At 51.5% G+C, this 15,625-nt stretch overlaps 5 protein-coding genes across 5 annotated transcripts; 2 read left to right on the forward strand and 3 right to left on the reverse strand.

Annotated features, from left to right (window-relative positions):
- Positions 1–678: 678 nt before the first annotated feature.
- On the reverse strand, positions 679–1,741 carry COL26b_013908 (uncharacterized protein; the record flags this gene model as incomplete). The annotated part of the gene is made up of 2 exons (XM_053186493.1): positions 679–1,579; positions 1,635–1,741. 2 exons carry the CDS (start codon positions 1,739–1,741, stop codon positions 679–681), a joined length of 1,008 nt encoding a protein of 335 aa, XP_053029565.1.
- Positions 1,742–2,616: 875 nt separating this feature from the next.
- COL26b_013909 (uncharacterized protein) lies at positions 2,617–4,359 on the forward strand (the record flags this gene model as incomplete). The annotated part of the gene is made up of 1 exon (XM_053186494.1): positions 2,617–4,359. One exon carries the CDS (start codon positions 2,617–2,619, stop codon positions 4,357–4,359), a length of 1,743 nt encoding a protein of 580 aa, XP_053029566.1.
- Positions 4,360–5,370: 1,011 nt separating this feature from the next.
- COL26b_013910 (uncharacterized protein) lies at positions 5,371–6,487 on the reverse strand (the record flags this gene model as incomplete). The annotated part of the gene is made up of 2 exons (XM_053186495.1): positions 5,371–5,390; positions 5,764–6,487. The coding sequence occupies 2 exons, from the start codon at positions 6,485–6,487 to the stop codon at positions 5,371–5,373; spliced, it is 744 nt and encodes a 247-aa protein (XP_053029567.1).
- A 2,237-nt stretch (positions 6,488–8,724) lies between these two features.
- COL26b_013911 (uncharacterized protein) lies at positions 8,725–10,127 on the forward strand (the record flags this gene model as incomplete). Its single annotated transcript, XM_053186496.1, has 3 exons — positions 8,725–8,743; positions 8,803–9,559; positions 9,626–10,127. 3 exons carry the CDS (start codon positions 8,725–8,727, stop codon positions 10,125–10,127), a joined length of 1,278 nt encoding a protein of 425 aa, XP_053029568.1.
- A 308-nt stretch (positions 10,128–10,435) lies between these two features.
- COL26b_013912 (uncharacterized protein) lies at positions 10,436–11,638 on the reverse strand (the record flags this gene model as incomplete). The annotated part of the gene is made up of 2 exons (XM_053186497.1): positions 10,436–11,059; positions 11,126–11,638. 2 exons carry the CDS (start codon positions 11,636–11,638, stop codon positions 10,436–10,438), a joined length of 1,137 nt encoding a protein of 378 aa, XP_053029569.1.
- Positions 11,639–15,625: the final 3,987 nt, after the last annotated feature.

Genomic DNA, 15,625 nt, shown 5'->3' on the forward strand with positions numbered 1-15,625 from the left:
ACACCACCGAACATGCTGTGATGCCCGTCTTGGCTTCTGAGGTTGCATCAAGCACTATCGCCATGCCGCCGTAGACCCACCAACCCATCCCAATCTCGACATCTCGGATGGACGAAGCGACCTCGATGCGGGGCAATACGAGTCGGCTTGAGAGCAATTGAGCAAGATAAGCAAAAAAGCTCATTGCAGGCGAAATCTTGCGCAGCAATATCAGGGCAATCACGTCCGCGATGGCTGCATTCGATGGGATTGTTGCAGCGGCCGCTGCGCGGGTGGCATCATCGGACTCACGGGGGACGGGGGTAGAAGATGGAAGGTGGTATTTTGGAGAACCCTGGCGCTGCATGCGCTCGAATGGCTGCGTGATCTTGGCGTTTAGGGGAGAGAATGCCCGGTTGGCGCGAGGGGCTGCTATCTCCGGGCTGGAATAGTAAGCTTATTTGCTGATCGGCGTGTTTTGTTTGCATGAGTGAGGTCCCCTGCATTGTCGTGTATCTCGTTCTCGCTTTGGTGGACATGTGAATGCTTGGGAATTGTTCAGTCCAGATGAGTTCATCGATTCTCAATTGACGAGATAAGCTGTCCATCAGTTCTCTACATGAGACGGAATATCCGTCCTCATAGGTGACGGTGAACCCCAGAATACACATTACGCTGTTGCCACTGCAGACAAGCTGCTCAGATCTGAGTTGCGTTGGTCGCCGACAAAGCTCCCGCAAGATACAGCTTATCCAGCGCATCAGCCGCGGTGACATTATCAACCTTCAGCCTCAACCAGAACTGATCCGTGACACTCTCGTCATACACCCACTCATTTGACCCATTGGTAAAGACGTGGTTGTACCCAAACTCATTCCCGTACTCAAACAAGTCACCCAGGCCCTGGATCGCATACACCACCGTAAGCGGGTCCCACGACTCCCTCGGCCGGTAGAAGTTGTAGTACACATACGCCTGCCGCACCGGATCCGTCGCCGGGCCCTCCGCCAGCAGCTTCGCGCCGGACAGCACCACCGACCCGACCTCCGTCCCGCAGAACACCACGCGCCCCTTCCAGTTGTTCACCACATGCGACGTCGCCGCCGGATTGTCCCCGAAGAAGTTGAACTCGCGGCCGGAGGGGTACCCGCCGCCCATCACCACTAGCTGCTCGACCTTGGCCGCGATCAGCTGCGGGCCGGTGAGGTTCGAGTAGCGGTCCGCGGTAGAGTTGAGCAGGCCCGAGAGGTTCTCGAAGAAGCCGATGGAGGCGATGGTCACGGGCGCGTCCGCCTCGGCGAGGAGCTTGCGGTACAGCGCGACGGCGTCCCAGGCGTCCTCGGCGGCGCCGAAGGGCAGGGATCCGCCGGAGTAGTGGTAGGAGATCTTGCTGGCGTACTCGCCGAGGTCGTAGGCGAAGGTGTCGAAGAAGCTCTCGTTTGTAAGCGGGCGCCGGGCGCCGATGGGCACGGCGGAGTGGTTGTAGTGCGCGAGGATGGCGGAGGTGGCGGTCACGGAGTAGGAAGAGGGGTAGTTCACGTTCACGCCGAGCAGGTTGACCTCCGGGGAGGTGGCGGCGATGAGGAGCGCGCCGGTGTCACTGTCGCGATGTCAGGAATGATTTTTCAGTGAGACCGTTAGGAGGGGGATCTGACTCGCAGTCACTAAAAATGTCAGTGTCGATAATGAGGTTTTTGCGGGCTGCCAGGGCCGGCTGCACCAGGAGCGCGCTGAGGGCGATTTGCAACGTTGAGGCGAGCATCTCGTGATAGTCTCACCGGGCGCGTCGAGAGGGACTTGACCGGCGATCTTCAAAACTTTTCGGATGAACTGGTGTTTGGGTACTTGTAGCCCGCCATTGCTTCTTATCTTGTTGGATAACGGTTGCCGTCGTGTCGGGCGACTCCGATGTTAGGAGGGAAGTGGAGTCGAGTAATTTTATTTTCTCGATGATTTCCTCGGGGAAATTCATCAATGGCAAGGTTTACCGTTGATGGATAGTACAGGTAAGAGATAAGAGATCGATAACATACTCATCCAGAACAGTATGTTTACTACCGGGAGACTTTGTCATTGAAGTCTTCCAGGGCTGAAAGCAGATCGAACATGAGCTTGAATCCTACACAACGCTCAAGCACCGCCTGTGGTCATCTTGATAATGTCGCTTACCTGTGTTCTGGACCTCTGCCTGAACGACTACCTAGAGCGTTCAGGGTAGAAGAGACTTATTCAGGCTTCACCTTTAGTTCCCTATTGGTGGTGTAGTATGTTTTCGAGACATACATGAACAGCAGCCGTTCGCCAACATCCACTATCCTGCGGTACGTATCGAACATGAGCGATCAACGTGGGGTAGACGCACTGGCATGCGGGACAACAGCTTCAAACCTGGAACTCAGCAGATTTTTTGGGGTATGTAGTCATTGTTAATAAGCCAACACACGTCGGATACAGCAGGCCTCACAGAAAAGGCATTGTGCAGCATCTGCCGAGGTTCAATGCAAGTCTGAGCTTGATCCCCCTCAGGCTTCATGAACGGTCTCCTTAGATTCCTTTTCACCATCTGTTCTCTTCTTGCTTCAGTCTCAGCCCCGACAACTAAAGTGACGAGGAATTATTCACGCCAAACACTCCAACATGCCATCGCAATCGCACGAAGCTCCGTGGGTCCCAATCGCCCGCCGCAAACAAGCCGAGCGGGCAGCCCGCATCCCCGCAAAGTGGCACATCCCAGCCAGCGTCATCCCGCGAGATCCACCTCATCTCCGAGACGGCCCCCAAAACGTCCTGAGCGTCCCCCGCCAGTTCCTCTCCGGGCTCGAGATCTCCATTACCGAGGGCTACACCATCGAGAGACTCGTCAAAGCCATATCGTCGCGGGCCTTTACCGCCGTCCAGGTCGCTGAGGCATTCTGCCACCGCGCGGCCATCGCCCAGCAGCTCACGAACTGCCTGACCGAGCCTCTCTTCGATGCTGCATTGGAGCGCGCGGCGTTTCTAGACAGGTATCTCAGCGACAATGGCAAGCCTTTCGGTCCGCTTCACGGCCTCCCCGTCTCCGTAAAGGATACGTTCAATGTTACTGGCGTCGACTCGTCGATGGGATTGGCTTCGCTGTGTCATAAGCCAGCGGCGGAGAATGCACCTTTGGTCAACCTCCTCCTCTCGCTGGGATGCGTGATCATAGCAAAGACGAACATTCCCCAGACGCTTGCTAGTTTGGACTCGGTGAACAACGTCTTCGGCCGGACCATGAACCCCATCAACCGGCTCTGCACTGCGGGCGGATCCTCCGGCGGCGAGGGCGTCCTAGTAGCTATGAAGGGCAGCATGATTGGCATTGGCACCGACATTGGCGGCAGCATCCGCATTCCGGCCATGTGCAACGGCGTTTACGGGTTCAAGCCATCTAACGGGCGCGTGCCGTACGGCGGGCAAGTTCGCACTGGGTTTGAGGGGATGAGTCGGGCTTCAGTGCAAGCTGTCGCTGGCCCGATCGGCAGAAGTGTTGAGGACATTGACACCCTTTTGAGAGAGATCATGCCGTGGGCATCATCATGGGGCGAAGACTGCATGCCGACGCCGTGGTCTCCAACTCCGCGCAGCATGAAGGCCTCAGGAAGTGGGAAGAATGGCGAGCTCGTCATCGGCGTCCTTCGCGGCGACGGAAACTGCGTTATTCATCCGCCGATCGCAAACGTGCTTGATGAAGTTGCCGCTTCCCTTGCGCACACAGCCAACATCAAGGTAGTTCCGCTTGACATTCCGAAAGCGCTCACCGTAGCGCAGTCCGTCATGAACAAGCTCATGGGCGTCGACGGCTCAGTTCCGATGCTTGACATGATCGAAGCAACAGGCGAGCCCTTGGTGCCATGGACAGCGGCCCGAATCAAGAGAGGACAGCCCCAGCCACTCACACGCGTAGCCGAGATTCAAGCTCAGCGGTCACAGATTGAGCGTGAGATGCTCAAAATCTGGGTTGAGGATGATGAGTACGGTCGCCGTACGCAAAGGGTTGACGCGATCGTGTGCCCCCTGGCGCCGCATCCTGTACCTCCCATTGAAGGGTATAATGCGGTCGGGCTCACTAGCAGCTGGGTGCTGCTCGATTATCCTGCAGGTACCGTGCCTGTGCGAAATGTGGAAGAGAGTGATTTGGAGCTTGGAAAGCCACAGGATGGCAAGGCGATTAGCAGCTGGGATGAGAGAAATCGGGAGCTGTGGGATGAGAGTAAGATTGATAGACGGCTGTACTTGGGGACGCCACTGAGCGTGCAGATAGTTGTTCCCAGGCTTCAGGATGAGAAACTCGTTGAGGTTATGGGTTTGGTAGATGCGGCGTGCAAGGGATATACTGGAAGATTGAAGCTGAAGTTGTAATAGTCTTGTGCAATTAGTTTGTCTATACCGATGTCACTATACCAAAGACCCCTGCACTTGGACTGGGCATCAACTCAAGACAAACGCCCATCGAATGGCATGTACGGCTCCACAAAAGAAGCCATCGCTCCAGCGCCGGACCCAAGATCAAACCCGTTCATAACCGTGTCCCAATCCTGAGGTGCCATTATGTGATCATAAGCCGAAAGACCCAAGTCACCTAGAGGAAGTGGGAAGTCACCCGCAGCTTGCTGATCATACATACAAGCAGGGATGGCCGGTGCTTCCGGAGGCGTGCCTTCTAGAACCGTCCGTCTGGCAATGGAAAAGCTAGCAAGCTGATGAAAAGTCTTGCAGACGTTGTAGAGCTTCATAGCGGATGGCGAGCTGGTCGATGTCGGCTCTAACGCCAATACGGTGGCTGCGAGAAGTGCTAGATCGTCTGTAGAAGAGGTCGCGATGGTGTTTCCGGCTAGAACAACAAAAGCAGCAAACGGTAGCATTGAAAACATTCTGTCATCTTTAGAAATTATCCTATAAAAATGATTCCGCAATTTTACGGTTTCAACTTACATGTTAAGCGACATGGCCCAACCTGTCTGGTTATCATTGCCCCAATCGTTAAAGGCTTCTACCATTGTTGTCAAGGTCTTCCGGGCTGCGTCGATGCAGGCAATATTGCACTGAAGCGGATTCGAGTTTTGTGCTTCGCATGGCACAATTCGATATGCGATCGTGACCAGGCTGTACATGATCATATCGAAAAGCATTGCTGGAGCTTTGTAGATGTCATTTGTTGGGGGACCATCGTGAAGCGCCTTAGATCATGAATTTCAGCAATTGTTTTCAGCAAAATTGTTTTTCTCCGATGTACCTTCTTAATATCTTTGTTCTTTTGTAGAATCTTTATGGCGAAGGCCTTCGCTGTCTCGATCCTGCTCTGCTGTGGTTGTTGAAGGGCCGAAGCCGAGAAGAGCTGGATGTGCATGTCGCCAACGATTATGGCATAATCTACGTAGCCAGCATAAAGACTAATAATTATCACATTAATATCAACCTAATAGTTGCACATTATCACCACTGGTGACTTACTGTACCGGAACGCCAGGAACGTAGTCGTCCGGCACCGTTGGTTTCGGCGTCGAAACGTCACATGGATGGATAGACGGTGAACGCCCGAGGGTAAACGCCATTCCTTTATCATGGATATAGATGTGCCAAAAGATTTGCCGCTCCTTTGAAACCCTTGGTCCCTCTCTCGGAAGACGGTGCCAGCCAAGATCAATGCACATCCTGGAGGCGGCTGATATCATTTGCCAAGCGAGGGCGCTTCGTCCGGACTTATTGCAAAAGGTGTACTGATGCTTCAGCAAGACAATAGGGGTGCCAAGAAGTTTAAGGAACATACCAAAAGAGCCAGGGCTTGGCAAGCTTCCATCGACGGGTCATTGCAAAGCCTCAAGGACTGCATAGCAGCCTCAATGTTATCCTTCAACTGCTGTGAGTACTCATGAATATTTGCGTAATTGACGTCGATCTGTGTGTGAAAAGGCTGCTTCAAGTTCAGAAACATGTAGAACAGACCAACGTTGACGATTATCCATGACAAGATGGAGTATTCATTCACTGCGAAGTAGACCCGCTGGCAAAACTCAGTGAACTCCTGCTCGTCCACGACTGAACAGTCCACGAAGAATCTCTGCTTCTCAATTTGCGCTAGGCGTAGAAGCTTGAGGACTTGGTCGATAGGAGGAAGGGACCTCCCCTCCAATTCCGGATATTGGACCTTGAACGGCGAAGGTGAATTCCCGTTGGAAGGTGGACTGCTCTCTTCGCTGTCGGTAGTCTCGTCGATCATGTGTGTTGTGGTGGTGAACGTTGGGTCGCCCATAGTCAACTCAAGACTTGATGCCGCGTCTCTCAGTGCATCCGTGACCTTGTGAACGTGTGCTTTGAATGATGAGTCGCCTCGATAGCCCTCCGACATGATAGCAATATTTGATGGGTTGCTGCTGATGTATGATGCTGGAGAATCCTTAGGCGAAGGGCCTGACCCTTTCTCGTTGATCTCAAGGAGCTTCTGAACAGCTTGTGAAACCTCGCGGAGGGATCGATCGACGTTTTCCATGGCCTCATCGTATCGAGGGGAGATGAGAACCCGCTGCCGCCTCTCAGTGGCGCGATGAGATATCCGGCAATTGAGACCGGAGGCGATGCAGCTAGAGCATGGTGCCTCGCGATCGCATTTCGTCTAATATGTGGTATCAGTGTCGATGCCTCGACAATGGGGCGTCATCAACTACCTTTCGGTCTTTACATTGGTCGCACTTTCACAGATTACCGGTTAGCTCCGGGTCTCGATTGAGTATGGGGTTTCTGACGCCTCACCGCAGGCCGTTTTCCGCTTGATGTCTCCATTTCTTAGCTTGTAAGGGGCGCGACCGTTTAAGAGAGCAAATATATACTCAAAGTTGAAGAAGATGAATGCGTGGGTCGCACGTTGTCTTTGTCAAACCTGTGTTCAGGCATATGCGCTTTATCCATCTCCAACCTCAACACTGCTGCCTGTTTGCCAAAAGAGGGGCACAGTACGCCTTACAATACTTATCCGAACGGTCGGCCGCCATAAGGTCTGGATGTACTGCCTTGATGATTGCCACAAATACTGCAAGAATAGCGACCAGAGGACTGTGATTGGACCGCATCCCTGTCTGTCTGTCAGAAATGGTGTCCAGCCTCGGTCGGGGAGAGCCGAAAGTAACACCGTTTTCGAGATGAGAGGCGTCAATGAGCTTTGGTATTGTCTTAGTGCATTACCTATTCGTGAATTCGGAGGTCGTTCCCAGGCTCGTACAGGTAAGCCTCCGTCTCAAAACTCAAAATCAACTACCATGAAGCTAGCAGACCAGCCTGAAGTGAATGTCGCCGTACTGACAAGGGAACTGAACTGTCCTACATAAGATCTCACTTCGCGCTGGAACCAAAACTCACATCGCGCGTCAGTGGTACCATATTTCTCTGCGTTGTCTTTCAGATGCACCAAGCTCGGAGGGCCCAGGAAGTATTCAAATCTCGCCTCGAAAGCGGCGAATAAACATGTTTCAAGGTCATCTGCACCTTCAATAAATCCTCTGATTCCATGCAGTTTGACTGGGTATCAACCCGAGCTGCAAGCTTAGTCCGACTGGTGACTTAACGGGATCTACTAACAGTGTTCCCGTTCCACGTCCCCCCGACCAGCTGGACATTGTTGAGAAGCACTGTCACCAAAAGGGTAAACATGCATGCCAAGGGGCAAACTGAGCAACAAGAACCGCAATGGGATCCAAACAACAAATACATGCGCTCTCCTCCATTCTTCATGGGCGAACTCAGACGATCTTTCTTCCCAAATAGGCAAATTTGCTTGTTTGTCACCACTACCTTACGTCACGTCATGTGGATTTACAGCTGATGATTCAACGATGGGTCGAATCTAGGCAACGACGTTCCTAACCTTGATTCTGCCATGCAGTCGGCAGGAATGACGGACTAATCGGACCAGCTCATTCGAAACGCCAACGACTCTATTGCAGGGCGACACCTCTCTTTAGGACCCGTTTCGGGCCCTCGGGCCCGGAATGCCACGCTGCACCCGGGAGCTCAGCCCCGCAAGGCTGTTCACAACTGATTGTTCGAGGGCGCGATTGGCCTATTCGGGGATCCTCTGAATGGGCGTGTACCATACTGAATGGGGAGAATGAGACCGCAATGGGTGGTTTTCGTTGCGAACTTATTGCATTTGGATTTGCGCCGCTGGACTGCATGTCATGTAAAGTGGTGTAAATCCTTCGGCTCTTAAGAAAATCTAGTATACTAAGTGTTGTATGCAATTGCCTTATGCCCGTATTCGCGGACCCGAGGAACCGAGAACGGGATTTGGAATGCGGCTGAATGCAAACAAAACCTTGTCGGCGATGCAAGGCCAGTATTTAATATTTAAGTCATGTAGTAGCCATGCTCTTGATTCGCCTTTCGTTGCAGATTCAGTAACAGCATTCTCCTTTCAAGGTTTCCTAAGATTAAACGCATTCATAATTGCCTCTATTTTTTCAAATTACGCAAATAATGCTGCATCATATCGTCAATCTCGGCATTGTGGTGGGGTTAGTTGCGGCGACAAAACACGTCTTGTCTATTAACGGGACAACGTCAGAAATCTTTAAAAGCGGAACGCCTCCAGTGAGTAAATTTCCATCAATCACGTTTCTACGGGGGCTAACCACGGCGAGTGTGACGCAATCATTGCGGCTGGTCTCAAAGACAGGTTGCTTCTTCCAGCAGATTCTGCCTACGAAGATCAAGTCAACACATGGTGGGCGAACAATGCGCGGCAACATCCCTGGTGTATCGTCCTCCCGCAGGGTGCCGATGAAGTTTCTCTCACTCTCACAACCTTACTAGATACCGGATATGGGGCTGGCGATTGGCACATCGCAGTCCGGAGTGGGGGCCACGGCTGGCAACTCAACAACAACATCGAGAACGGCGTCACCATTGACCTCACGCACATGAACTCGTCTGTCTATGACAAGGATGCGAATGTGGCTCGTGTTGACACTGGTGGCCACTGGCAGTACGTCTACAAGGACTTGGACGATCAAGGTGTCGTGGTTGTTGGTGGCCGCGATGGCAATGTTGGCGTCGGGGGGTTTCTCCTTGGTGGGGGCACCTCCTTCTTCTCTCCTGCTCGAGGATTCGGTGCCGATAACGTTGTGAATTACGAAGTTGTCCTTTCCAACGGTACCATTGTCAACGCCAACAAATCCAGCAACGCAGATCTGTGGAAATCCCTCAAGGGTGGCGGGCCCAACTTCGGCATTGTTACGCGATTCGACCTCGAAGCGATGCCTACACGGAAACTTCACTACGAGGTTCGCTTCTTGCCCGTAAACGCAACTGATGCAGTCATCGATACCCTAGTCGAGTTCGCTGACTACGACATGTCCATGGCGGACAATGCTCTCGTCACATATCTGACGTACAACAGCACGCAGAGCACGGAAATTATGCTTGGTACCATATTCGTTAACACAGCTGGCGAGGACAACGTCACAACTGCTTACGACAACCTGAGGAAGATTCCTGCCCTTTTGGAAAGCAGTGAAAAGAAGACCCTGGCCGAAGCAGCAGCAGGATCGCAAGTAGGCGGTGGAGTATGGTAAGTCTTGTCCATATTTTCCTTGGGTGCGCATTTAGTGTGCCTCACGGCTGACCGTAAAATCAGGGCCTCTGGAGCCACACTTCTGTACAGAAATGATAAGTCGATACTACAATACGCTGCCAAGACACATGAGAACTTTGTCAAGTCTCTACAAAACTCGATTGGAGAGGATGCATTTGATACTATGATCTTTCTTCAACCAGTCACCAAGGACTACGGACGAATCGCTCAGGAAAAGGGTGGAAACATGCTTGGACTGGAGAACATGGCTGGAAACGCCGTAATGTGGACGGCCGCCGTGTTTGTCAAGACAAACGAGGCCGATTTCGCCATTGCCGAGCAGCGTCTAAACGAAATGTCGAGCTTCATGAACGACTTCGCAGAGTCTATCGGTGGGGCTGAAGATCTGGTATACCTCAACTACGCCAGTTCACGTCAGGACTCGCTAGGAAGCTACGGTGCCAAAAGCCTCGAGTACATGCGCAAGGTTGCGGAGAAATATGATCCAGAAGGCATTTTCCAGACGCGTGTTCCTGGAGGGTTCAAGCTTTCAAGGGCAGCTTAAACGGCTTGCCAGGAAATTACTTGCTTCCTAGTAGTAAGGTTCTGTGGCATTTACCTCTTTGTATCCGAGAGGACTGTGATATTATATTCAAGCGCGGATCATCCCGGTATCTTAACTAGGCAAAAGTGTGTATTTAAAGCCAGTCAATATAAGAAACGGTCCGGCGTATAGATATTGAAAGATTTAACATCGGGAATGGGCCTGAGCGCAACAATGCTACTGCCACCTGCTTCACCAAAGTCTTGTAAGGTCGCAAGCTCAGTGATGTTATGAACAATGCTAAGCTCGGACACAAGCCTCAGGGGCCATTAGAACTGAGGAGTATAGTCGTTGACGATGCCGAAGATGAACTCCTCGTAGTGACCACGGCCCTCAAAGGTCTCTTGGCCAACAATGCCACCCTTGATAAGACCATTAGCGCGCTGGTAAGCGCCCTTCTCATCCCTGACGATAAGCTCAGTGGTGATGTCCAGCGCCAAGGTTTCGCCGGTTGGCAGTGTGTAGTTGACCGTGATGCCCTCGGTCTCGAGCAGACCAGTGACAGGAGGCCAAGCAGCCTTGTCTCCCTTCTGGCGGACGACCATGCTATCAAGGCTGCAGCTGACCAAGAGCACCTCGCCATCCTTGACGACGTAAGAGCGGCGGCTCTCGTTGCCGTTGTAGTCGAGGAGGTTGTACCAGAGGACTGAGTAAGGTCCAAAGCGGCCGTGACCCCAGTCCCAGTAGCGGGGGCCGTCGATGATGGACTGGTTTCCCCAGTTCTTGTCATGGTATCCTACTCCATCGGTGAAGCTGATAGCGGTGTCCTTGACTGTGAGGTCGACGGTCGTGTCGGCGTCGGGAACTGCGTTGGCCCAGTAAAGTCCAGGGAGGAGGTTCTGGTTGGCACCAACAGCGCCGTTGAGGTCGCAGGGGTAGTGGGCGGGTGCGGTCTATTTCCGTCTGGTTAACAATCTGAAATATAAAGCAAAATTGGTGGGAATGCGAAAAAGACTTACGGATTTGAAGGTAATGTTACCCTTGATATCCATGACGGAAGAGTCAATGTTGATGTGGTATTCAACATCAGGCTTGTCCAAAGCGGAACCATCGAAGTTGCCAACTCCCTTCCAGTCACCAGTGATACCCTTAGGTCCATTGGTGAGGGTGACGCCCGAGTCAGCCAAAGCTTCATAGTAGAAGTCCGTGCCGTTGGCATAGACACCAGAAACTTGAATAGCGAGAGGGTGAGGGTATTGCTGGAATTCGCCAGTGTTGAAGAAGACAATGTTGAGAGTCTGGTTGGTGGCCTTGGAGAAGACATCGAAGTACCAAAAGTCGGCAGACTTTCGCGCAGCCGGCGTCAGCATCTTGAAGCCATCGAGGTTGCCAGCCACAGAGAGGTGCTCGACGGAGACAGTGCCATTGAAATACTGAGGGGCGAGCTCGAGGGTTCGAGTAGTGTCGTTGATGGCAGCTCCGAGAGAGCAGCCGACCATGGCGGACGCCGCAAGAAGTTTGTTGATGCCCATGATTTTGGAAAAATTATGATGTAGAGAGCGAAATACTAAAGATTGAATGGTTGAACGAGTGTCGAATAGTAGAGACAGATGATGCTGTGACTGGAGGAGAAGAAAGAAGAATCGAATCCCATTGAAATAAATCGTCCCTATTTATGTTGTCACCGCAGGTAGAAGATGTCAACTCTTGCTGCGTATCTCCATCTTTTCTCGGTAGTCTTGAGCTATACGAAAACGCGGCAACAAGCAAAGCCCTTCATCATAGCTAGTTTGCCTCATTGGCTCCATGCTAGTTAATGATACTCCCTGCCGCGGATTGGATCTGTGGGGTCGATGATACGGAATCGAGGCAGTGTTCCGCGTATTTTCAACGGGATCTCCGCGATCTTAACGTCTCCCATAATCTCCAAAGCTATGCATCGCTGTCAACTTACAGTGACAGTCAAGAATTTGACAACCCCTACTGGGCGCAGTGGTCAATACTCGGGTTTCGCGTTCAAGGATGCCGCGTATTCGTATAACTGGCCAGTGCGCTATCCGAACACTACGAGCCACATAGCATGAACTTAATCCCCTTTTCGAATGCAGTTATTGAAGAAAGGCTATTACTACCACTGCTACTTTAACCAGCAATAGCAATTACAGCTTTATAAATTCTATCCCCTCTAAAAGGGAGCTTCACATCAAGAGGTAATCTTCCTCATCTGGTTATTATTCTTATCCCCACGCTTTTTCGTAGTGGTCACGTTAGTTGGTAATAACCTCCTCCTTCTACACTCTCGTATGAACTATTCATATTCTCTGGGGTCGTTTAACAAGCTAGCACGGTAATAAGTATCCTCAAAGGATAAGAAACAATATGTATTTCAATATTAAAAGTTAGATTCGCTATGCAAGGCTTTAAGTAGTGACTGTTCATCATTGAGTAGCTTACTATACTCTATAGTATGAAGATTTCTTGCTCACGAAGGCCCCATTTAACCCAATCTTTGCTGCCCTTCTTCCTCCCAATGATTATGGCACCAGTCAATGGACGTGTCTGGCCAGGAATAGCAACATCTTCTTGAGAGTCAACAATCAGAGCGCTTCCAACAATCCTGTAGTGCGGCTGCCCTCCCCCTGGTGGATTGACTGTGGGCCGCAGAATGAAATGAAAACCACAGCCAAAGACGATGGCACATACGTCGCCTTCCGCTACTTGGGTGTACGCCATACCGAAGAAACCACGATCGGTGAAAAACGGTGAGCCCCCCTCATTGCGTTTCAAAACTTTGTGAAATATGGGGAACTCCTCTTCGCATGCCTTGAGCAGAGAAATGCCGTCGCAGCTTTGCAATAAATTGACCAAAGCCTGCCTCTCGGCAGCCCAAGCAGTGAAGTCCATGTCAAATGGTATGCTTGCTTCACCCAGACAGTCGATCATGACTGCTAGCCTCTGCTCGGGAGGATATGCATTGCCCACATTCATCCGGTGCACTGTTGTCAACAGCTCCGCCACAGCTGATAGCTCTGGTTTAGGCTTCAAAAAGCTTGCCCGGGCTCTTACACGATCAAACACGACGCCGGTCAATGTAAGTTTTGTTGGAAGGGAGAGCATTTTGTGTCCCGCGCTCCTCGGAGCTATGTTCCTGAGCGAAATGAAAGATTCGGATGTCGCCGTGGAGAATGCGCTGACGAGCAAAGTCGGTATACACCTCTTCCTTGGTTTTCCAATAGTCCGGCTTCATGAGGCGGCCTGGACCTAGGTCGGCATATGTAACTGACATTGTCGCGAATAATGCGTAGCTGAATGCGCGCAGGACTAGCAAGAACGGAAGGAATAATGGCACCAATCCCTCTGGGTACGTGATGCACAGGAAGCCCAGTACTGCCCACATAAGACGCTTGGCTATCGACCATGCCTCCGGCGCCGAGATCCGAGACCAGTTGGTGGCTATGAACACTAGCATGACTGGTAAGGGGGCCAACCACAGTAGGGAGAGGTAGGTAACTCGCATCTTGGGTCTTTCTTTGTAAATTCCCCCGTCACCCTCGTGACTGAATACTCCTAGGGATAAGAAAGCGAATATCCTGTCTTTAGGATTCGTCATATCTGTCTCTCGCGCAAGGTTCAAAATCGCAGCGATGTCCAGCTGGTCTGTTGAATAGCGATAAACTGCTGCTTCCTTTAGGTAACGTTCCAAGTGCAGCTGAATGTGGCAATGGATATTGGAACGATCGCGCATATACACTTCCTCAACGTCTATGCAGCGAAAGCAAACCAATGCGGCACAACGTATCAATTGGTCCCAGGCGATGATTTCTCCTCCCCAGAGAACATCGGTGCTCTGACCTAGTGCTGCTTCCTGGATGACCCAGCCACGATTGAACCAGGGCTGGGATAGCATTGGTGATGTTGTCTCTCTCTTCGGTGCTCAGCCGTGGGAAACCGTACCATAGACTTCGGATACCAGCCAGTAAACTGAGGTTCTGTCGAACATACGCATCTCGCTCCCGAATCAGTGATCCCGCTTTCCGCGCGTGGCCGTTGTCCCCGCCCCCCAGGTGAATCAGTACCCTAGACGCCCTGGCGTGAATTTGACCCATGAGAGCCACCTGGTGGCTCTTCTCTTCCTCGTCATCTTGGTTGATGCAAAGGGAGTCGGCCCAAAGGACTATCTGCTGACCAACATGGTCGCGAATTTGGTGCAAAGCTTCAAAAAGATTTGGCGTGATGTACGTAGTCTTGTCGTTACAGAGAATGACTTTGCTCTTCACGTTGGTGCCCCAAACGTAGGAGATTGCATAATAATAAGGCCCAAACATGTTTTTCGGTCCACGGACGTTGTCCAAATTCCATGTTTCCAACCGGCACCTCAGAGGCTCGGCAGACTGGCCTGCCTCGAGAACTAAACAACGAATGAAATTCCCATGTGGGAGCGACTGGTACACTAGCCGCTCTGGGATGTGCTCGCGATCCATCGACATTGGACTCGCGGAGGCTGTGGTCTGCTCAGTTGGCTCAGATCATTTGTGGGCTTGGTCCACTTGCAAACGGAAAATCAGCATCTAATGAAGATAGGAATTCAGAGAAAGCTCAGCTGGGGTCGAGAATTAGGAAAATCTTCGTTTTTCAGCATTTTGGCGCATCCTCCCGGGGCTGTGTACAAGTGGCACTGCATGCATATTGTATTTATCTTGCAGATAAGCGAGTGGCTGAGAAAGTGCCGGCACCGCAGCCAGCGCGGCTTATCTAGGTCGCCAGGGCAGGGGTGCTTAAGCGCCCAGTCACACAGGTACTGGGTAGACTGATAAGTCTTGAGTTGTGATCGTTGTTGTTTCCTAGTCTTGGGCATGTGAGTCACTTGATAACTATATTTTCGTATTCGTGTCCGTACTGACCAACTGCGCCAAGGGAAATGTCTTTTCCATTTTCCAGTATCCTGCTTTCGAACGCAATGGCTCAAGAACATCAAGCAGTAAGTTCATTCCCCTACTCAAAGGCTTTCGAAAAAGGACCTTGGGGGCCACGTCTACTGATGCTGCTTGGTGATTCAGCTTTGGGAGAAGAAAAGCAATAACTAACACATTGTGATTGCAGGTCTCAGCGAGCTTGGTTGCAACCGTTATGAACTATGCCACCTCTCTAGGTCTCGGATTAGGTGCAATAGTCGAGACTAATTCTAATAGGAACGGAACAGACCTTTTGAGGGGTTATGGAGAAGCTTAGTACTTAGGCGTTAGACTTGCTGCGTCTAGCATCATACTGATTGGTATTTTTGCTCCTTATGAGCATAGGAAGTCTGTTCAAATGAAGAAAAAAGGTTGTTATTAGGATAAGAGTAGCATGAAGTTGACATACTTATTAAACTATCTGCTGTGTAAGGGGCTGGCCCCTAGGCTTGTTCAACGTAGAGGTGCCGTCGATTGACTATTCTAAGCTGAAGAAGGAAGAAAGGACTTTACAAGGGTAGGCACCTAACAGCGGTGAAGCAGGCCGGGTTAGGCGGCGTACTGCGG

This window comes from Colletotrichum chrysophilum, assembly GCF_026319265.1.
Source record: "Colletotrichum chrysophilum strain AFK26 chromosome Unknown scaffold_267, whole genome shotgun sequence".
NCBI lineage: Eukaryota > Fungi > Ascomycota > Sordariomycetes > Glomerellales > Glomerellaceae > Colletotrichum > Colletotrichum chrysophilum.